A 24,554-nucleotide genomic window follows, 5' to 3' on the forward strand; every position below is an offset into this window, starting at 1 on the left:
CTGGAGCCCTGAGCATGTATCATATGCATTAATTTGTTATGTTTCCTCTATTAAGAGTTTGATAAATCTTCAGTTGGATTTGTCATGTAACCATCAGAGACTTATCACTCACACATTGACCATTCAACACATGGCCAGTAAAGTCCAACATGTAGTAATTCAAATACTCCTTAAAATAAAATACTCATACTCCTAGCAGGACCCTTTTTTCTCCTTCTGATACTGAATGCACTTTTTACATTAACAAAATCACATCTCCACACTTGCTCTAAGTGAACACCAACAACACAATATATATCAGAGACAGAATAATTCTACAGAGCATCTGTTGAGGTGAGCAATAGCCTACTTTTAGGGCACAGTACAATATTTGCCAAATCACAGAAACTTCATCTATTGCCAGCCAAGGATCATTTCAATATGTTTCCTCATAGAAGACCAGTGTGGTATTGGACAGATGGGTAGGCTAAGCATTTCATTAAAACAAATGTCTTTGATACATTTGTGAGTTTGTTGAAGGTGTTCATTTTCAGGGGTCCAAGTTACAATTTAAATTCAATGAATGAGAGAGAAATGAAAATGCTCTCATAAAACACAAGTCAATGCCTAGATGAGCATAAGATGTATTCAGTCAGATATCTCAGTTCTTTTCATGAAAATCGCAACACTTCTCTTCTCAAAGTGCATATGAAAATGAGTTTAATGGCAAAACTTAGTTACTATATTCCATATGCAAGGATGAAGAGTTTCCTTTACACTCAAACCTTCTGTATGTTGATCCCATGACTAATTTAACACAAAGAGCCCTATCTCGTTGAAACTTGGCCAACGTCCCTCGACACACCTTCTTGTGCCGTGTGAGGAGCATTGCATTCCAGAAACGACAGGGACAATGTTTACAAGAAAATGCTCTGTTGGCTAAATGGGAGCTTCTGTGAATGAGAGCTGAGAGGAACTTGCGAGACTGTTTTCCACATACTGGACATTTCAAACGATGTTGAAGGCCTCTCACTTTGGGACAATGTCTAGCTGCTATATGAACTTTAAGAGCTACCTGTTGAGAAAAGGTAGCACTGAGGCAAAGGGGACAGGACTTTCGTTTCAAAGGAACTTTGAGGGACCGAAGCCTGTTAAGCTTCAGTCCACCTGGAAGGCCCAGTTCATACACAGCACTTTCTCCACTTCCATGCCTGATTCTCACGAGCACAGCCATGCGCTTCTTAATTTTATGTTGCATCCTGTGAACTGCTCTCCTTTTTCTCTTAACAAGTTTTCTTCTCTCATTTCTCTGCCTTTCCCCAAGGGAGACCTCCACCTGTTCTCTCTCTACTTTTTGTGCCAGGGTCCATTTGTAGCCTATCTCCTCTCTCTCTTGCCGTCTTTTTTTTTTTTTCTTCCGTCTCCTCAACTCCTCTTGGCTTTGAAAAGTGTGGTGTTGTGTAGATTGAATCTCAGCTGAATGCTGCTGGGAATTGTGGTGTTGCTGATGTGGCTGCGATGGAGGCAACATGAGAGAATGCACAGGTATGTTTGGAGTAAGAGTATGCCCATGACCAGTCTGATAAATGGGTTCACCCTTTATCCCAGTGTGTTGTTGCTGATGGTTACAAAGAAGAGGCCCTGAGGAAGTTGATGGCAGAGAATGAGAATAAGAGGAGGCATTAGATGAAGAAGGGTGTGCAACATTGGTATCAGGTATAAAGAACAGAGGGGAGTAGCCAGCTTGTGTTTGGGGAGGAGCCTGCTGGCTATGAAGAACTCCATGTTGTTCGGCATGTGTGCCACTAGGTGGCGCAAGCTGAAGCAAAACATTTGTAGCAGCTTCACTTTCCGATATTGAACCACCAACACTGTTGTCTTCCCCTGTCCTCCTCTGAAGAACTGGCTGGCCAGTCCGTGTTAAGCCATGCTGTGAAAGCCTGTGTCGTGTAAGGCTGTTAGAGTATGCAAAAGCCTTACCACAGACCTCACAAGAAAACAGCTTTTCTCCACCACCCTCGTGAACAGTTTGGTGATGTGCCGTCAAGTGAAAGTGATGGCGGAACGATTTCCAGCATATAGCACATGTGTACAGTCTAGGAGGTGGTTGAGTGGTTGAGGTCTGTGGTTTGACATCTTGAGTGTATGAATAGAATGAAGAAGAGCTGCTTTGACCCCCTTGAATCAAGCTGCCACCAGAGGATGGATAGCTGTTAAGGTTTTCCCCACCTGGCGTTGTTGGCACTTCTTCAATTTCTCCTTTCTGGTGTAGCTTGCCATGTCTTTTAAGGCTCTGAGCATATCCAAAGTCCTTTCCACATAGAATACATTTGTAGTTCTTCTCTCCAGAATGCACTGTGTGGTGTTTGCTAAGATGAAATGCCTCTCTGAAGTACTTGCCACACACAGTACAATGGTGAGGCTTTTCTCCAGTGTGTACTCTGTCATGCCTCCGCAAGGTCTCTCTTCTTGCAAATCCTCGACCACAGACGCTGCACAAATACGGTCTAACATCACCAACAGGAACTCCTAGTCTGTGAGAGGACTGCCTCCTTTTAGGAGGCTCAGCACCAACCACCCCAGGTTCCTTCTTCTTGCGGGGCTTACGAGGGCGCTTGGGCTTTCCACCAGGTGCCTGCTGATTTGGTTGCTGGTTGAGGCCCACTGCACTTGAGTCAGTGGTTCCTCTATAGGACTTTTCCAGGCCAGATGTTAATAACGGACCACTAGGTGAGGCAAGAGGCCCTAGACCCAGACCTCCAAGCAATCCACCAATGATATCCCTTCGATCATCCCCTCTACCTCCACTATGGACAAGATCACCACTCATACAATTTGCAGCTGCAGCAGTAATAGCAGAAATGGCACTGTTGACAGAACTAGTGACATCATCTTCAGAATCCTCTAACAGGGATGAAAGTGGGAGATGTGGCTGTTGATGATGATGCTGGCTTTGGTTTTGTGGGTGTGGATGCAGAGTCGGAGCTAATGGTGCCTTCCTAAGTGCAGGCCCTGTCATGCTGCCACCACCACATGGGGTTGTTCCAGAATACAAGTTACTTTGAGAGCGCTGGTCCTTGTAGTCATCTCTGAAATCATCACTCCGGTAAGAACCTGCATAACAGACTAAACAGTAATAATGCTATGCACACAAATTTCACAGTGCCTATGAAAAATTGTGACTTGGGTTAACTAAAAATATACACTACACTAGACGTTACTCACCCGCTGCATTAGTTGCTATTCCATCTTGGGAGCCCCCAGCTTTAATGCTCTTGTTTTCTATATTACTTTCATGCTTAGCTCTTGGTGTACGGCCTGACTTGCCACAGGTGCCTGAGGCTGCATGGTTCAAAAGGGAAGTACTTTCCCGAAAACAGCGACCACAAGCTGGACAGCGGAATGGTTTCTCTTCATGTATTTTTTCATGGCGGGTGAGTGACTCACGACGATTGAAAGCACGACTACAAGTAGTGCAGGCATAGGGCCGTGCACCAGAATGGATGACACTATGTTGAAGTAAGTGCCCCTTTTTCTTAAAACCTTTTCCACACTCAGAACAATGAAAAGTCTTGTCAGGACTGCCACACGAAGATGAGGCTGTTCCCTCTTGAGTAGAGTGGGGAATACTTGGATCAGAAGGATGCAGAACTGGGTTTAAAATGTTACTTCTCGTGCCACTTGTGCCAGCTGTGGTTAACTCATGACTACGTAGGTGCCTGCGCAGACTAGAGAGATGTGTGAAAGTTTTGCCACACTCACCACAATGATAAAGGGGTTCTTGTTCAGGCTGAGAATGAGGTGGCATGGCACCATGGCTGTCTGTTTTGGAGCCATTTGTCACCAAGACTGATGCTGATGTAGAAGAGGATGCAGAAGAAGATGATGAGACAACAGAAGTAGAGGATGATGAGGTTAGGTGAGAAGAAGGGTCTCTGCCCATACCTGACAAACTACACCCCCCACCTCCATCCAAGCCTGGGGTGTTCTCTTGGTTGAGTCCCCCTGAAGTACTACTGTTGGGGTTTGTAGAGCTGCTGCTATTGTTGTTGCTGTTTTCAGTCTTTCTCTGTGGCAGGTAGCCAGACATGGCTTTCTTTCTCCTACCACCAGCACTATCCCCTTTACCCTCCTCTTTTGATAAAGACAGATGTAGAGGAAGTGGAAGTGGCAAACCAGCTTCCTGCTGCATTAGAGATGCTAGCTGGTTTGAGGAGAGTACTGGAATTCCTTGAAAGTCAAAACCTCCGAGCGAAGAAGGTTGCGATGAGGAGTGCAGTGGATGGTGTGGATATGGGTGAGGGTGAGACAAAGTGTGAGGTGGCAGTTGCTGCTGTTGTGATGGTGGCTGTTGAGGCTGTGATAGAGTAGTTGAGTGACCATGAGTGTGTGAAGAATGAAGAGCGGGGGGTGGCGCAAGGGCTGAACTTGTTTCTCCTGCAGCTTGGCCCAGACTAAGACCAAGATGGTTATGACTGCCTTGCTGAACTAAAAATTGTTCTAGACTGGAATTGGCTGGTACTCCGGAAAGAAAATACTGATTTGCGGCTAACATACAGCTAAACTGTTGATGTAGGCTTCGGGCGTCAGACTGAGATCCTGCTAACTGATGACTAAAGGTAGTTACTGCACTACTGCTGGAAGGGTTATTGGAAGTTGAAACAGAACTTGAAGGAGATGGGGAGGAAGATGATGGACCCGGGGAGGCCTGAGGTACTGACAGGCCAGGATGCAATGGGGGTGGTGGTGGTGGAACAGATGAAACCAGTCCTCCAATTGCCCCTCCAGTTCCTCCACTTCCACTACTGCTGGCAAAATGATCAAATCGCCCTACTCCTGAATGTAACTGCTCTTGTGCAAGGGTTGCCTCAGTAGGGTGAAATGAGCGCAAAAACTGGGGGTATCCACTCACATGACTTCCACCACCACTACTGCTTCCAGACATTTTGCTGGATTTCCTCAAACTTTGAGAGGATGAAGAGAGGGATTGCTGCGGCAGAGGTGGGGGAGGTGCACTCATTTTTGCAAAAATTGATGCAGAATCTGTAAAGGCACTGCCTCTAGATGCTTGTAGCGGGCCTAAGCCAAGTCCAGACAAAACTGACCCAGATGTCTCACCTTGCTGCTGTTGCTGCTGCTGCTGTAACTGGTGTTGGTGAAGCTGCACTTGCTGTTGGTGTTGAAGTTGTCGCTCTAATCCAAGACCTTTGAACTGATGGGACTGGTGTCCACTCAGCATCTCTATGATGTCCACATTGTATTTTCCAAACTGGAACATCTCCCAGTTACTGAAACATGGGTGCGCACTGGCAACACCTTCTGCTCTTTGAGCAGCAACAATATTTCTATGATGCTTTTCTACTGAGCTGTGGCCAGAAGCAGCAGAAGCATTTTCAAAAAGACTGCTACCTCACATTTTCCTTGTGCTTTTGGTGTTGTTTCATTTAAAGTGGGAACCCACATTCTCACTCTTCGGCCAAGTAGTCGATGAGGACATTTTGTATTGATTGTAACATGAATTTGTAATTTCTGCAAACAGCTGTTTTTCAATGGAATTTGTCACTTATGAGATAACCAAAGTCGACTCCCTTTTGGCTTCACATTGGATTCCATATAATCACAGTTATTTTGGTTCAAATTTGATATCAATATTTCAGTCTGAATGTTCCATAAGAGTGCAAAGACATATGGACTGGTAAAAGAATGCTACAGCTGCATCAGATGCAATACTGTTTTCACATTTTGGGAAGTGCACTAAAAGTGCTTAATGTTGTCAGAGTTCATTGAAAACTTTTCACTTGCTTGTTTACATTTTTTAGTTCATGACCATCCAACAGTAGGATGGATCCCTCCAAATCCCAATGGGCTGGTTTCATTACATCCAATATCTATTAATTCTTAATCCACTCTAGCAAAGGTGTCTTACATCTCCATTTCAATTAATATATTTTTCTTTTTTTCCATAGCTGGAAGCAAAATCCTCAACTACCATTCTTGGGGGCAGTGAAAATGTTCTTTCTGCCATTCCTCTTCTCACTGTGAGAGGAAAAAAGGAGCAACATGTTAAATGATTGATTTTAAACAAACACTCTTGTACAATTCTTCTAAAAAACATAAACCATCAAAACCCTAAAGACAAAACATTTTTAAAAAATGAAAAACAACAACACAACAGACTGTTTATTACAGCAGGCATTTTAATGTTTGTTTGTTTAATACACAGAAAATGTAACTTATGTGTGTGAATAGTTATGGGAGTTCTGCCACATCTCATGGCATTTCCATGATTTCATTTTTGCTCATTTGTATTCTTAAATGGCAAAATGAAACATCTCACAATAACAAAAGAAAAAAAAAAAACACCTGAGTTTCTATTATTACTAGTGATCCATATATATCTAAAGTTAAAACAAATGATAACTATGGCATTCATAGTTCACTTTGAAATACTACATTGCATTTAATAAATTTATAACATCAGTTCACCTTAACATCATTTAAATTACAGAAATTAACAGACATATTCTACTGATACTCGTGTAATGTGCACTGATGAATTTAACCAACATTATTTTACAATCACAACACGATACTAAACAAAAGTAGTTTGAAATACGTTCTCTTTTGCGAAATGAAAACAATAAGATGATACACATTTCCAAATATTTACATATTTTTCTTATATTTAAACGTCGCGAGTGTTTTCCATCACTTTATCTTACATTCTGAGCAGTTGGCATTGTGCTGAAAAGATGCTGAGTGCGGTGTGAATCGTCAGGGCTAGAGGTGAATATCATGCAATTATTACATCTTCCGATCGCATCGCGTCTCACTAAAGAAAAGAAAATGTCCATTACGTTACTCCCCGGATTCCGTCGAAATGGAAGAAAAAACAGTGTACGATGGGGGGAAATGCACGTCGATTTTCAAAAGTGCTTTAAAAACGCTCTTCAGAGTATTAATGGACGCGAAATCTTTTAGCGCTGGGGCTATGTGTAACATGTTAGCATGCAAAACAGCTGGCTAATACTACAAAATTCAGCAAAGGGACACAGCTTAGCTTGCAGTCATGATGCACGATTTAACAACAGCAAGCCAGATAATGCAGGAGCGAAACTGTCTTATTGTGCAAGTAAATTAATCAAATAATGAAATCACAGTCGAGACAATAAAAATAGGCCTTTTTTACCTACGCATCCATCTTTTAGCCTGGTCAAGATGAACAGGGCCTGCTATACTCTCTCCCACCCTGCCCCCCTCGTTCATGTAACTGTTTACCCCAGCAGCTCTGCGCTGTTTTCCAGTGGTTAGCCTTCTAGCTACAGCTAGTTAGCAGACTCTGTTTCCACTGCAACCGAGCTGCGATAGCACGAGACCCGAGTGTCCCTTATATTATAAAACAGATGCACTTATCGTACTTATATCCTGTGAAAAATGCATCAATCGGTATTACGACCGATGACTTTTAATTTTGCATTTGCTTTTTTTTTTATCGGCTAAAATATTTTGGACGGTCTGTGTTGGTGTTTTAAAAAGAACGGGTGACGTGTGAGATTTTAACATTGGTCGTTTCCGGACCTTGGAACACTTCCGGCCACCCCGTTATCTGTCCGTTATGTTTGTTTATTTATTTATTTATTTGTGGTCGAGACAGCGTTCGTGAAACTACTGTACTCCAAATAGTATCGTCTTTAATTATAGAGTTACTAATGACTATAGGGTTCGTTTGCTTTTTAGCTGTATTGTATATACTGTTAGCTTTCAAATGTTTTCAGCTTTGTTGTTGTTGTGATGCATGTCAAATTTGACATGTTAGCGAGCTCGCAATAGGTCATTCTTACGTGCTTCCAAATTACAAACTCGCAGAATATAATTCTGATATAATATACCACACTATTCATTTATTGTAGGATTCTTTTAGCATTATGTTTGTGTCTTAGAAGCTTTTATAGTGGCCATTTTATTACATACTGACAGCTCAAATTCAAAGGCAGGTCCTTATCAAAATGGCTGCCTTGGAATTGCTAGTCTTATTTCCAGTCTGATGCTTCATGGAAGATTAGATGTTGTAAACATTGTATAGTAACTGCCGACATTGTGAATAATTACACATTTTCTGTCTCTCCTTCTATGTGTGTCACCAGACATTTGAGGCAAGTTTCATCAGTTGATTTTATTTTACAAAGGTGAAATTTAACCTGTATGGAAGGATGCTATATATATATACACACACACACATATATATGTGTGACATACATGTGTGTGTCTGGTTTGAGAGCATTTGTTATGAAAGTAAAATATTTATATTTATGTATAAATATTTATATTAATGCTTGATTTAAAGTGATTTACCCAAACATTCATTCTGCTTCTGTGCTTAGACATTGCAAGACATGAGCTTATTGCTGTATTTCCAGGGTTTCAGTCTTCATTGTCCTGCTTTGCTTGTGTGCAACCAATGCACATCCCATTGTAGGCTACCAACCTTTTAAAATGCTTCAGGGCTTTATTTGCACATCCAATGTTTGTTATTTTCTGCAGTAATATGCCTTGTGAATAAATTCCATAAACATTTTCATAATTATGGCTTGTGGATACAAAACAGACATTGCTACAGACTTTTTATGACAAAGAAAATATGAAATCCATTCATCTGTTCTAATTGTCCCTGAAAGAAACATTAAAAAGTTGAAATTTCACTTAATCAACAAAAAGACGACATTCGGTTACACACATACAACATACATCCTATGACATCATTTATAAACCCTTGCGATGTCTCTGCAACAAGTAATGGCATTTGCAGGCTTAGAACAATTACTATGTGACATCACATTGAGAAATTTTTGAAGGCACTCCTCATCATTAGGAATGCATGAAGAATTGGCAAACAATGTGGCTTTAAAGTTTGTGCTTCTATTTTCTACTCATAATTTCAAAAGAATTTCATGAGAAATATATCTAAAACAAGTTAACACTAAAACCACAGAATAAAAAAAAATCACCATCATAATCATAATATAACCATAACAACAAGAAGAAATTTCACCAATAACCATAATATTAACTGTCATAGTAATGACAATAACAAACACCAATGTATTACAGAGCTGTTAGGAAGATTGTCTTTAAGTTGTATTCATAATTCATTAAGATACACACTAGTTCCAGTGAAAAGTTAAATGAATGTTACCACCAATCCCCCTGATGCTGATGTGATATAAACTACTCCTTAACACTTTTACTGGGAGGCTGTAACTTATAACGTTCCATTTCATTACACTGAAAATTAACCAAGAGATATAAAGTCAATGACAAAAAAAAAAAAATGACCACTTGGTGGTTTTACAATGTAAATTGTTTAGTTTTCATTGGTAAAATGAGTTCCTGACACCTGCGCTATTTCTCAGAGATCAGAACCATACAGTAAAAGATATCTGGCTTGTTTGCGAACAATCTCACATTTATATTTTTCATTGTAATATTTACTTACTACATTAATACCTTTTTGTAAATAATGAGATTATCATTGAATAATGAGTAAGCTGTGGGTAACATCTGTACCACTATCGCATGTGTGTTGTATAGCCCTTAATATTGATAAGCGTTATCGGTTATGAAGATATCAGGTATGACGTGTTATGTTCATATCTCAGTAACAGCATATGAAAAATACAGGTTAGCTGTTCCGGCATGCCCATATCCTCGGATTGATCGCAGAGTCTCAGTTTTAACAGCATATACACATGGCTTCAATATGGAGATTCAAAAAGCAGTCCAGGAGGTTTGTCTTTATGCAAATGTCAACCCACACCTGAGTGAGATAATGATACTGCCATGTTATGCACTAATTTTATGCCAGAATACCATAATATTGAAATTTTCCAAACAATTTTCCAGCTTGAGGTGAACCATTTGCCTATGCAGTATACCTAAGAGGAGCATAAACAGGTAAGTACCCAGCATTACAGGAATCTAATGTATTATTCTTGTGCTTTTGGTAGTCCAGCGTCCCTTATGATGAATCTTTCTTACAAATCCCAGCACTTGGACATTGTAGAAAGTGGTGGCTCAGAATCCAAACAAAGTGCCATTGATCATTAATGAGTCTTCTTTAAATGGAGAAAAAAAAAAAAAAGATGATTGTCAGACATTTCTCTTGGTTTTCTTCTGGGCTTTTCTGCCCAATTGTGTCCCATAATGGCTTTCATCGATTGTTCAAAGCGATCTCCAGTTATGTAGTGAAGGGCAGGCTTGAGAATTTAAAACTTGTGTACTATTTTCAGGATTCCCCCCCAAAAAATAAATAAATAAATAAATGTAACAGAAACTCATTTGGTACATCCATGTTAAATTCACACTGAATTAGACGCAGGCGAAACAATGGTAAGGTATGGTAAGGCTTGCTTTCTCTGTCTCGCAGTATACAAAATGAGTTCATCACACTCTTAAGAGTTTATGGATATGCTCCTCAAATTGTTCCATCTTCATTCATTTTGACATACGCTGTGAAAACCCTGCCACACTTCCTCATTATGTTGAAGCGGATTAGGGTTTAAAAAGAGATAAGATCCAGCATTATGTTTGTCCAACTCTAAGTAGCTTTACATTTCATCAGTTGGGATAAGCGCTCAACTCATATTCAGCTGGTTCCTCTTAATGCAGACGTTAATTATTATATTAGTCTCCCAGCAGTTCCATCATAGTTATAAGATGAAAGCCGTTCTCTGAAATATATTTCTCCATAGCAGCTATATCTGTAATGTGTAACAATGTAAAATATCTGAGAATAAAAACATGACAAAGATATGAAAAATGTCTGTTCATCTGTCACATCATCTGGAATTTATATTACACTCTATTGATATTCTATGCAATAGGTTTATAGGCAAACTTTACGCAAATAAATAATTGTATATGGCAGCTTTGATCATAATTATAGCGGCAATTTCATGAACATAAAAAGCACAACAACTTTGAAGCTCTATCAAACCTGACTTTAAAACTGTTATCTAATCTTATCTTGTGATTCTGCCACTATATACAATATATATCTGTAAAAATATGGTGCCACTTCGCTGTCTGCCTAGTTTCTCCCACTTCGTGGCCCCCTACTTCAAAAACCTTTACCATCCTCCTACTCCTTTTCTCTCTTCTCTCGGTATTTCACTCCCTCTTCCGCCCACTCTCTCTCTCCCACAGTCCCTCTACCATCCTCCAACTCTTCACACAGTCTATCACTCACCCATCTTCTCCATTCCCTCCTTCCCTCTCCAGCCTCTTGCTCACACAGTAACCTCATTCTTGCTTCCTGTTCTAACCCCTTGGTTGGATGCGACTCCTCCTCCACTTCCCCCTCCACCGGGGATGAAGTGAAGTTGTTCAATGGTATTTTGCCTTTTAGCTGCAAACGCAAGCCTCCTGGCACTGTGTCCACCAAGAGTTCCTGTTCCCATGACAACTCCTGTTCCTGGCATGTCGCCCCATCCCACTCCTCCAGCCCCACCTCCTCCCAGGTGACCTGACATTGCCGCCGAATTGCGCTCCTGCTCTCGCCCCGAGGTCGGGTGCGAGTTCATCTTGATCATGTGGTGACGGTCGAGTGACGGTGTGGCGCAAACATTCTGCTGTGATTGAGCTTTCTGGTGGCTAACACGGGGCAGGGTGGGTACCATTCCACCTCCCCCTCCGGCCGTATAGTCGCCCATTCCATCCTGCTTTCCGTCGTACTCATCCCCGCCTACCTCCTCCTCTAGATGTTCGGGGACATCAGCAGCCTCTCCTTGGACTTCTTCAGGGTGTTCGTATTGGAATTCTTTGATGAAGTGGCCATGGCTTTGTAGTATTGGTGCTGCTGGTTCTTCGACATCCTTGATAAGGTGTTGCCATCACAGAGGGCGAAGAGCTGGTCTGTTGATTTGACACGACGTGGCGGTTTGGAAAGCGTATCGTAGTTCTGGTTTTGCTTCGACTCCGGTGGATCCAGAGGGTAAGGATTCGGGGTGTGGCTTGGGGCAGACTGTGGATGAGGTATTCGAGGACGAGTAGCACGGTTAGGAAGCGTGCCTCTTCCCCCCAGCGTGTAGTCGCCACCCCAGGGAAGGTGATGCTGGGAGGAATGAAAGGAGGGAGGGGCATTGTTGGGCCTCCGTTTAGTGGTACAGTAACCTGAATATTCCTCCAATCCTCCTTTCTCTGTAGGTGGAGTAAAATATGTTTGAAAAGATCAGAAAATTGAGTTAGAAAAAGAATAAACCAATTAGCAATGTCTGTCTATCTATCTATCTATCTATCTATTGGCCAATGAATAAAAATTAACGGCTGACATTAAAACTCGATACAATCTGGTCTATATAAATTAACAATAAAAAACTAAAAAGCAGTCATTTTAAAGTGAATTTAGACATCACAACATTATAATGTCTTGTACAGTATGAAAATGACTATTAATTTTGGGATTTACTTATAATTACATGTAATTATAGCAAGCATTATCTAGATAGAAAATTAGTATATTACCAATACAGATTATTAATCTAAAAACCAATAACCAATATGGTACCAATATACTGTGCATCCCTAATAAATATGGATGCACAACTAAAAATGTTTACAAGCTTTGAGCTACAAGCTAGAAATTCATTCAAACTTTCATCACAATCTACTAAACGCTTAACAATAAATTCTTCAACCTCCAACCTAGAACTATGTGTTTAATGCTTGATTTCATTAATGCTTAATTTTGTTAATGTCTAAAAACTCTATTTCATTAATATATCAATATTAATTAATCCAATCCTGTTTTATCCTCAAACCTAAGCCATTTCATCTTTTGGCTGATTAAGTCTTGAGTCATTGTATCAGCCTGTATAACCTTCGCCTGTGCAGAACTTTCTTGTCCTCTGACTGTAACTCACACTTCCCAGGAGGTTTGATGTCTAGCTGAGAGAGAGGCCTTAAGGCTGTATACGTCTGTACAAGATTATGAGTACTTTGCACTGGTTTGCCCTAATTACAATGACCTTCACAAACATTTACATCTCCCAAGTGTTCCAGTGAAACACTAACACTGCTTTAAATAAAAACCCAAGCATACAGATATTTTTACGCAACGCTCAGAGCCCCGCATGAGACTCATGTCCTCATCATCAAGCAGGTAATTTCTCCTTCAAAACACAACAGTACTAAATATCACACTGTTTTTGATATCCGTCCATCTGTTTCTCCTTATTGCTTATAAATTTGCTTTATGCCTTTGAAATTATGTGGTCTATAATAAGAAAGCAATCATGCCGACCTTTTATGTAATTCCTACAAAACATAATTTCCTTAAGATTAGAATCTTCCTCTCCACTGGTAATAAAGCACTCACCCAGACGCTTGAGAGATGAGTATCTGTTGATCTCAGGCTTCATGGCAGCTTCATACGAGGGCGGCAGCTGAGCCAGGTTATGTAGAGAGTGATGGAAGGACGGCTGGGGCTTCATGGCATTAGTATGTTTACTGGGCTTCAATGTGCCACCGGTGGCCAGCTGCATGTTGTTCATACGTGGTCCACGCTCTTTAAACACACAATGATGGATGTTGAGATTATTTCAAACTCTACAGAATAAACAGCTGTAGAACTTTAGGTTTTACCTACCAATGGTGGCTGTATGTTTGGGACTGGAGCCTGTTGTATGGATGAAGTTATGTTGTAGATTCCCCACTGTGAAACAGAACGAAGGCATGTGTGTTTTAGAGATTTCTGTCATCATGTCTTTGTAATAAATTACATTTAGTATGAAAGTACATTTATTCATCTTCTACTGTAGATGTTGCCCTATTAAGCTCTTTATTGCTCCACAATGTTGAAAATTTTACACCGTCTGTTCATTCTAATGCCATCATATACAGCTCTGTGCTAAAAAATTCATAAATGCCCTTTCATCGTTTGGCTATTGCTTTTTCCCTGTTTTCCTTCCTTGTCCTGAATACATACAGTTGGTCGTTCACAAGATTCAAGCTGATATGGAAACATGAAAGGAACTCTGTATGACATATAATGCAACAATACCAACCAACTGCAACCTGGTCCACCAGGATAACTTTAGTTCACATTTAAAAAATCATTTAATATTCATGAATATTTGACCCAGGACACTTCGTTTCAAGTCATAGCTGTAGACGTGCGCTAAGTGTTGGATAAAAAATGGATAAAGGAACAGACAATTTTTTTCTTGACCATATTTGTCAATAAATCTCAACACATTTAGTGATGGTTATGCTCTCATTAATCCTGAATTAATCTTTTCATCTGAACATTACAATTTGTGAGATTTATTCCATTTGAACAGTTCTGAGGTTAAAGTATTTCACTTTTATCACTGGATTATAGTGACCTGTGAATTTAAGTTTCTATGTCTTTTTTGTGGACACACAAAATCATTATTATGCTTTGATAAAAAATATTATATTAAATTTTTACTTTGAAGTGAAAAGTTCAAGTGAGATGCTCCCTTTAGAAATGGGGCAGAGGGTCCCCAGTGGCATGTTGCTGCTTCTACAATATCTTTATTTTTTTAACTGAATAATTATTATTCATGGACTTATTATTTAAGAATATCATAAATTTGGGGAGAAGTTCATTTTATCTCAGTAGCAAGACAAGATGGTCCCTTTTCATGATTGTCAATTTCGTGCTAACAATTAATGTTTCCATTAATTTCCCTTAATAATATATTATAATACATTATTATTCACAATATTCACTTAAAAAATAATATTTTAAATATTAATAATATCTTAAACGTGCTAAACTCATCTTGCTAAATTAAATACACACTGTTCTTAAAGGGGGCATCTCCCCTTCATATGGAGATTATGAAGTTTTCCACTCACGTCGGTTATCTTTACTCTGTAGTGTTGGATAGAGATTTTTCGGGGGTCGTCCAAGCGTCCCCTCTCCTCCTCCAGTTCCCAAGGCAACACTGTTGTTTCTCTCTCCCTCTTGAACTGGACTCGACTGGTGACGCAACATTTCCACAAGAGCCCTGACAGGAAAGGATGTAGAAATGATTAGTCAAGAAAATACAGTTTTAGGTAGATCAGAAGTCCGGTTTGATCGAGACACATGAACTCTCACCTGGGCATGTTAAGTTCTCTGTTCCTAGGCTGCCGTGACGCCTTGTGAAACGCCACTTTAATGGCCACTGCCACCGCCACTGTAAACGAGATGACTCCACCGATGACGTAGACGGTGTTGTTGCTTTGTTCGATGCGGCTGAGGTCCGGGTGGGCAGGCAGCGGGGGCCTGGTCACTGGGGGGGCCGTATTGGCCCACACAGGGGAATGGTAGTTGTGGCAGATGTTCTGGTCCAGCCTTTGAGAGCGGTCCGGACAACAAAATCGGTAATGGCAGGTCCCGCAGCAGTAGATGAAATCATCCTTGGAGCAGTTAAAGGTGAGGTCATACTGGCCCATGACATCATAATAACCCCGACACACATCCACTTCCACCAGTTTGCGAGGAGGCGGAGCTACCTGCGCCGCTGCAAAAGGGGCCTTCAGTGCATCAGTCGTTACATTCTTTGGCAGCATTATCTGAGGCAGCGGCCTGAGGGGCATTTCTGCCACTCCAGCTGGCTGCTTTGGCCGATGATTCATGGACTTCCCTCGCATACCCCCACCGTTTTTAGAAAGGGGGTACAGAAAGCCCCTACCCTGAGATCTGGGGTTGGGCGTCGGGCTAATGATGATAGGCCCATTTGGTGTGTTTCTGGTGGGGCCTGGGAAGCTCGCCGAAGAAACGTTAAGTGGGAAAGCGACTAGCAGAAAGAGAATGATGACACGCACTCGAGCTTCCAAGGTGGGCATCATCTTTACATGACTAACGCTGCTATTTTCTCTCGCTGACTCAACCCACCGCACAATGCTGAATTTTGTAAAAACGGCCTGCTTTGCGCCGTATGTAAAATATTCTTGTAGCAGCCCTCCGACGTATGAAATCTGAGTCTATATGAAAACAGTCTTGAAAGAAAAATCTGTTTTCAAAGTCTGTTAAAAGTGTGCGCTGTGAAAGGTCACACTCCAAGATGGCGTGAGAGAAAAAGAACTATTCTGATGTGCTTTCAGCTTCAAGGTGAGTTACACAACACATATTCTCTCATCATGCAGTGCTTCCGTCCAACACATAGCTGGAAAACAATCCAAAGGCTGACAATATTCTGTGCAGGCAACATACAATTGGCTAGTGCTTGTATAAACAGGAAATGAAAGACTATTTAATAAATTGTCAGTTTTGAATGTATTAACAAGGCAAATATTCCCTTTTGAGGCTTTCTTCAAAAATATACATTTTCAGATATCCACAGACAAACAAAATGGCTTCACATTACTGTCCTTCTATTACTTCAATATCTAGTGTCTATATTCAATATTGACACATGAAGGCAATTATGTTGTAGTATACTGTATAAAACTGTATACAATAAAAGTGTTTAGGTTTAATTCCCAGTTTTGGCACTTATCAGGAATAAAAGATTTGTTTAAGAGAAAGGGGCAACTGTAAACATCTTTAAAATGTAAACTAATGTTTGGCTTATCACAATTTTATTTATTTTTTAATTTGGGCACTCTTTACGTTCAGCAATGGCACTTAGTCTTTGAGCAGATTTCCCTGACCTGTAATGCTCCCTGAATGTTTGCTATTATTAACTAGTATAAACAATTTTCATACACTTGGTGAAAAAAAACAATAACTCAGAAATTAATCTTGTTCTACTGCACTAGTTTACGTGTTAACAGGACTACTCCGAATGTTGAACTCCTTTGAGGGTTTGAGGGCAGTATGGTGAGGAATCATTTTGATTTTGTTCAGTATCTCATTCATCGCCTTTACATTACTGAACAAAAATGAATGTGCGTTTCCTCATTCAGCATGTGAAGAATTACCAAATGGATAATCCTGTGTGCAAATTTAAAATAGTTAAAAGAAATCAGATATTAATTGAGTCACACTGACTATAAAATGGTTGTCCTATCTACATGCATTTAAGGTGTGTATTCAGAATATATAATAAACCATTGGCACAGACACACACAAAAAACTGATGATGGCAGAAAAGATGTAAAACGTTTTCAAGGCTGATTGTCTTCACAATAGAAATTTCCAAGGTGAGAGACTATGTGTAAACCTTCCAGTCGCTTTCCAGTTTCTTAAGGTTCACTCAACAGATTTGCTTTTAAGATAAGCCTAGTTTTCATTGAGACCGAGAAACCTTTGAAACGGTTTGCTGAAGCTCTTGGTGAAATGATTTAAAATCCCATGGTGTAGACATGGCTGTTTCCTCACTATTTTGCAGGGTTGATCTTGGAATCCGCTGGCGGTTATGAAGTGTTCAGTTATCAAGTGATGTGCCTCTGAAAAGAAATCAACACACTGATGTTACATCCTGCACACACACACAGACATCTGTGAAAGTTTTTGAAAGATCATAGTTAGCTTGTCATCTGCATGGCAGCCTATTATTTTCATTGTGACACATATGGCATGTGACAGGCAAATAAGGTATGCAGCAACTAATGCGATCAGTATAGAATCCACAGAATTCAACACAAAAGACATTTTCATGGGGTTGGACTGTATGTCTATACACATTATATATCGACAAAAAAAAAAAAAAAAAAAACATGCATTAACTAGCCAGCACTTGTTCATAAGAAATATTAGTGAATGCAGACATTAAATACACATATCTGCAAATAAGCAAACATTCATTTTTTGTTAAAGAAATTGCTGCATACAATCAAAATATTAAACTTTTAAAATCAAAGTTACTGAGAAGTGTGTGAAACAAATGAAAACAACTGCAAAATATGACAATGAAATGACTTTTGAACATTAACATGAACTCAACTCACCTATAAACTGATTGTTTTATCAAATAAACTTTGTATGGTCGTGTAAAACCTAAATATGATTTCCATTTGCAATAAACAATAAGCAAACCTTATCATTACAATAGTTACATTTTTATCGCCCTGTTGATAAAATCATCGACGCACATGCTCTGATGATCATATTAGTTCCTGGTTTTTCAAATATTAAAACAAAAAACAAAATAGAAAGTCTCAAACTTTATGTTTCTCTATGTCAAAATATTTATTATCTTAGTGAATTCTTCTTTGATGTCTTTATCTGCTGCCTGTTTGCCTTGATTTTTGCTCCTTGTCTTCTTTTTTTATTTTATTTGTGTTATCTTATTTTGTGTTCATCCTGATGGATGTGTCTTACATTTTTGGATGTTCCCTGTCTCGTGTTGTACAATTTTATAAAAATGAAAATAATAATAAAATGAGTAAGTTATATACTAGTTATATAAGTTATATACTAATATATATACTGTCAGTTGTTCCTACCAGTGAAATTTCCTTGCAATTTGTGAACCAGTTTAAAAGGGTTCTTTGAAAAAAATAAATAAATAAATAACTGTCTCAGAAGAACAATTCATTCAGAAGAACATGAATTGGACCTCATTACCATGTTTCGGAATGCAAGCAATTTCTTTTCATTGAAATAGCAATGAATAGAATGTTTTCTGCAGTGGGATGAAGTAAAAAGTACAATATTAAGCAATGAAATGTAGTGAAGTAATATATTAAGTGCAGATTCTTGAAAAACACACTTAACAGTAATATATCTTGAGTAAATACAGTATATATTTTACATTTATATAAAGATTTAATGCCTACATTTAGATATAAGCAAGATGGATAACTTTAATATATATCCTTTAAATCTGTACGTACTTAAATCTAACATTTGTACTAAGTATGTGCAGTACAGCTGCAGATTCCAGCTCATGACGCAGAGAAAGAAAAGAAGAGCTGATGTGATGACCGTTTGTCTAATGTGTTACAGTAAGTCACTATGAATCAGAAGCATTGAAAGAAGTGAATAGTAGCAATGATCTGAACAAATAGTGATCAGTCCTTTTCAGAGAGCATAGCATGATGCATGACACGAAGGAGGGGGTAAGCGAGAGAGAGAGAGAGAGAGAGAGATGTTGCTTTCCTGACACTGTAGGTCTATGTGTCAGTATGTTTGTGAGGAAGTGAAATAGACAGTGTTGTGCTAAATATTATTCTGTAATTAATACCTATATGCTTTATTTTTCACAATTGTAGGGGCCTGTGGAAAACTGTCGAGCAGATAAAAGAAGGTTGGGTAAAGTACGAAAGAAAAGAGATAAATGCAGGGTAGAGATTTAAATATGAGCACAGCATAGCAGAAGTGCACAGAGCCAGAGGTATGACAGAGGAGAGTTGCTTTGTGTGTTTGTGTGTGTGTGTGTGTGTGTGTGTGTGTGTGTGTGTGTGTGTGTGTGTGTGTGTGTGTGTGTGTGTGTGTGTGTGTGTGTGTGTGTGTGTGTATGTGGGAGTGCAGTGTGTGGGTGGAAGAGAATGGAGAGCGTTCAGTGACACCACTTACTAACACACATACGCACACAGTACACACAATACACAACACCGGGAACATACAGTGCTAATGCCAAACATGGAGACTGCAACACATGCAGACAGTATTGCTGGCTCACACAGGAATACTAGCACGTACTAAATCTAGAAAATAGTCCTTCGAAAGAGAGAGTATAGGAAATCTGTTGTCACAGATCAACAAGTTAATGCCATAAGAGACACCAACAGCATGTCTTTGATGTAATGAGGCACAGATATCACTAAGGAAAACTGCACAGAGAGAAGCCACACAAAAATCTGCAGGAAATACAGCGTTGGTCAGGAAAATATATTTGTGTCTCTACTGCAGGCTGCACTCTCTTCTTAGCTATAGCGGCTAAAGTACTGAACTATGGAATATTGACTGATTTTCAAAATTTAAAAAAAAAAAAAAAAAAAAAAATATATATATATATATATATATATATATATATATATATATATTAAAATGCATAGGGATAGAAATACACATAAAATACAGAAAGTACACAGTCTCAAAAGAAAAAACTATTTAATAATTTCAATGCTAAATAAATATAAAAATATTGGTTAACTATTATTTGAAATATTTTGAAAGTCATGACAAAAATACGAAAATCATAAATCTGTGTACAAGTAGTTCTAAGACACTGTATAAAAAAAAAAAAAAGTTGTAAATTAAACAAATTTATTTGAGTATGATTTACAAGAAAATACTAGAAAACTAAGTATTATTTCAAAATACACAGGAATGCTGGTAGGCTCAAATTTTAAAAAATATGAAAAAGAAAAACGATTAAATAATTAAAATGCTAAACAGCAAATATAAAAATAAATTCTTTGAAATATTTTGAAAGTAATGAACATTATATCAAGACCATAAATCTGGATACAAGCAATGCAAATAATGTATAAAAATATATTATATAATACACTATCATTTTTTTAAAGTTTTTAAATAAAACAATGATTATTGAAAGAAATTACTATTTATATTATACATTGGTTCAATTATGTATACAATTCTATATTTTTTTCTATACTTCACAGTTTCACATTTAATTCAGTGTGCTACTTGACATTTCTTTGTAATTGTTTGTGAAATTTACTAGCAGTTTCTAAGAAGACTGTTTCCACACTATTGTTTTCCAGTGTATTATATTATATTATATTATATTATATTATATTATATTATATTATATTATATTATATTATATTATATTATATTATATTATATCATATTGTCATTAAGGGACAATACATTTGAAAGATGTGTGGCAAAATGTTTTTAATGTAAAATTAGCCATAACTGAATTTGATCATATATTCTACATATATTTATATATATTCTATAACCGTGATCATACATTCTACAACTGTGAAATATAATACAACATTTCAGTACAAGAAAGTGATTTGGTCAGACTATATTCTTTTATTTATGCAAAATGGATTCAACATATCTCTTAATGACAGCTGCTGATAATGCTTTCATAATTAGCAGAACATAACCTGCTTGTGGTTTTGCCCCCATTTTGTGCATAATTAATATGGAAGCATTAAATAGCCAAAGTGCTTTTAGAAAGGACTTTGCATTGACAGATGCAATTACAGATTTTGTACATGCAGCGCAACAACCAACCTACGTGGGAAGATGTTTTCCCTTTTTTCACCATTGTATTTTGCACACACCTGTGAGAAGTTCTGCTGGAAGCACTAAGCAATGACAGAAGACATTTTAGACACGGAACGCCGATCTGAACAGGGGTGGCTTTGAGTGATTCATATGGGCCATTTACAGTTTTCACAGGAGCAAACCTAAGAACAGCCCATAACATTAAAAACAGTAACCTCTCATTTGACTATCTATAATATACATCGTAGGCCAATTTTGACACCTTCTCGTCTATGTGAAACAGTATGCTCTTCTGCAAACTGGATTAGCTTTTCCTGAACACGGCACCCAATCAGCAAGGCACTGTGGGCGACTTCTAAGAGATGTGACACTGAAGATGTGGCGCATTCAGAAAACAGTTTCTAGAATGTGAACTGACAGAGCAATCACGGACAATTCATCTGCTTTTAATCTGATTTTAGTAAATCATGCTATTCTCCTTCTATTTCATTGTATTACTGTTGCAAAACATGTCTGTTTTGGATGTTCTCTCGACTTCTCTTTATCTCCCTCTCTCTCTCTCTCTCTCTCTCTCTTTCCTTCTCTCTGTGATATTCAGTGCGTGGGTTGAGGCAGCTCACTCTCTCTCAGAATAGCACTGCAGTAGTTCAGACTTGTATAGAAGGAGAAAGAGAATGATAGATAGGATTAATAGACCTTCTTCTCCCCTCTAAACCTGCTGTTTTCGTGAAACACAAATAGTTTACCCTTTTCCTTCCTACCCCTGTGACACTCCAGGCTATTCGTGGACTTGACCTTAGCAGTCCATTAGTCCTATGCATCTATAATATAAAATCATTTAAAAAATGTTTATTTATCAAATGCATTGCCTTGCTCTGGAAAAGGCTGGACTGTCAAATTAATGCAATGACAAGTGAAAGACAAAAAAGCCACTTTGTGTGTATGTTTAGATTTAAAGGAATGAGATAAGTAATATCACACAGGACAGAATGAGATAAGCTAAAGCTTCTGTCATATACCTGCAGTCCCCCCCAAAATAAAACAATAAAACACCTATAAAATGTGTTGCAAAGCAGCAAATTCTGCTTGGTGACTCTTGACAGCAAATTTCACTTGCAAACAAGAAAACCAGCTTCATTCATAAACTGGAATAATGAAACCAGTTTGAATATACAAACAATACTTGACAACAAATGTTGTTGCATGAATGTACATTGATTTAAATGATCAACATGGGATAGCAGGTCTTCTTTACATTTTAAGTTTCACCTCATTACTGAACTCTATTCGGCAAGACTTCTGCAACTCTATTTGGCAGGGCCTTGGCCTTTTTCCTATTCTTTTTAACTAAACAAACCAGAAGGTGCTGTATATAAATTTATTCACAAGCATAAACCTCTGATTTGTCAGAATTTCCATCACTGCAACAATCTTTTATACATCTGCGCTTTACAAGTTTAGTTATCAAGTAAAAAATAAAATAAAAATGACGCACAATTATTTTTAAGTTAGTATCCTATCTATGTGTAATCCCCCAAAAAATGCCACCGGGGTGTGTTCCCTTAATTCTGTTAATTTAGCATAACATGAATTCACCCAACGTCATACCTGTAGAGAGACACACCGTGTGAAATGTCCTCTGCGCAACCCACCAAACAAATCTGAATTGTGTTGCTCTCGCTACAGTCATATTCCCCAATAATAACAGGGGTTGATACATTTCTGATAGCTAGAGGTGAAACTATCTTATATCGACGTGTCTCTTGCGGATTCTGGACCTGTAATTCGCACGCGGGTGAGTAGGTGGACATGACAAGCAGCGCGAGAGAAATGAATGGCCGTCTGCGTAGGCGTGAATGCATGTTTGCACGGAGGGTGATATGGAGCCACCTTACACTTACATATGTGTGAACATCTTCCTCCAGTCGCTTGCAATTGATTGAAAACATAAAATGTGACATGAGCATGTCGAACTAGTTCAACATTTGTGTTTCCCCCCAGCGCAAATCACGAAACTCACAGAACCAAACATGAGCGCGTGAACGGTTGATCAGACAATTAGATGACTTGCAGAAATATAGTTCAACTTGAGCGACTTACCTGTGCTGAATTCTGCTGCTCCTCACAACACCACCAGTCTCACATCGCATTTAACCCTGAGCGACGATGATGGCTGAGAAATTCTGTTATTTCCACAAACTGTTGCAGCACTTTCCTACTGCTGGTAGTCTCGTCTTTTGGTAACAAAACAACAGTTATAGTCACTAATATCTTTCCAGGTTTTTCTCTCACCTACGCCGTTTTTTTCCATGTTCGTACTACAGATAACGCATCGGTTTTTAGCGATAGGCAACTGATCGTGCACAACTTATTTGCGTGTTACCGTAATGTACTGTGAAAGTATTCCAGGTGAGATAACCTAAGTCCCTCATATATTTTTAATAACGCCCAGAAAAACGGACGGTACCGATGCCATGCATTTTTTTTCTGTGTTGCTCCTCAACGTTTCCGTTAATCGACGCCGCCTGCAAAGTGTGCACACAAGAACATTCCGACCCTGTCACGAAAAACCGGTGGAATGAGGCGGGTGTTCTCACAGAGGTCCGCTGCGCTGAATAGCGCGTTTATTGGCTTCGCGAGACGGTGTTGATGAGGGTTTGATACGTTGATTCCCGACCGCTTCAGGTGTTTCGTTTCTCAGATTACTTCTCATCCTTGCCACGATTATGGCTGGCTAAGCAATACGGTGTGTGTGTGTGTGTGTGTTGAGGGGAGACACGCACTGATCGGTTGCCATGGCAACGATGTCATTTTGTTTGTGACTCCAATAATCTTGATTCCCAACCCTTAAAGAACACAAGAATGGGTTGCAAAAATGACCCAGCCGTGGCCTATTCTTTGGCACATCCTATGTTAAAAGCCTAACATGCACACAAATACTTAGAAAATAAACATGTCTAATGCATTAAATGTTGCACGATGTACTTCTACATAAAGATTTTCATTGATCAAACTGTTAATCTGATTCCCGCCCGCATAAAATACTCTTGTTTGCAATACAACTTGTATTAGATACAAGATGTCCTTAGTTATCTAAGATTAATCATCTAGGCAATTGAATGTTTGATTAAATCGACGATAAATACTTCGCTTAATTAATCTGCACCTACTCTAATGTAAAACAAATGAGCTCGGGGTAATAATCAGATATCCTTTGCGGCGATACAGAGACATGCAGCCAAGTGCTGAACCTCTACCGGCGCCTCCGGCTTCGACAGCCGTCGATCGCCATTTCAGCACCACGGAGAGCGACGCAATCACACGCTCACCGCACAGCACACAATCCACCAAGGGCATTAAATATTAACCACTCCGTGACAGTAGAGCAATTCATTTGTTTTTCTTGATACTGTGATTCTCACAGGTGAAAGGGGCGAGCCGTTTTGCAGACTAGTTTAGGCCT

At 39.1% G+C, this 24,554-nt stretch overlaps 2 protein-coding genes across 2 annotated transcripts; both read right to left on the minus strand.

Moving 5' to 3' along the window:
* Positions 1-213: 213 nt before the first annotated feature.
* Positions 214-7,248, minus strand: LOC109073115 (zinc finger protein 865-like). Its single transcript, XM_042772144.1, has 3 exons — positions 7,169-7,248; positions 3,205-6,015; positions 214-3,093 (listed from the first exon to the last, which is right to left on the minus strand). Exons 2-3 carry the CDS (start codon positions 5,255-5,257, stop codon positions 713-715), a joined length of 4,434 nt encoding a protein of 1,477 aa, XP_042628078.1. The 5' UTR covers positions 5,258-6,015; positions 7,169-7,248; the 3' UTR covers positions 214-712.
* Positions 7,249-10,017: 2,769 nt separating this feature from the next.
* Positions 10,018-24,001, minus strand: LOC109073114 (protein shisa-7-like). Its single transcript, XM_019089284.2, is given in 7 exon segments — positions 10,018-11,746; positions 11,749-12,174; positions 13,352-13,540; positions 13,622-13,687; positions 14,860-15,011; positions 15,104-17,379; positions 23,192-24,001. Coding segments are annotated over 6 exon segments (2,049 nt in total). The 5' UTR covers positions 15,838-17,379; positions 23,192-24,001; the 3' UTR covers positions 10,018-11,264.
* Positions 24,002-24,554: the final 553 nt, after the last annotated feature.

The sequence above is a fragment of the Cyprinus carpio genome, chromosome A16 (genome assembly GCF_018340385.1).
Source record: "Cyprinus carpio isolate SPL01 chromosome A16, ASM1834038v1, whole genome shotgun sequence".
NCBI lineage: Eukaryota > Metazoa > Chordata > Actinopteri > Cypriniformes > Cyprinidae > Cyprinus > Cyprinus carpio.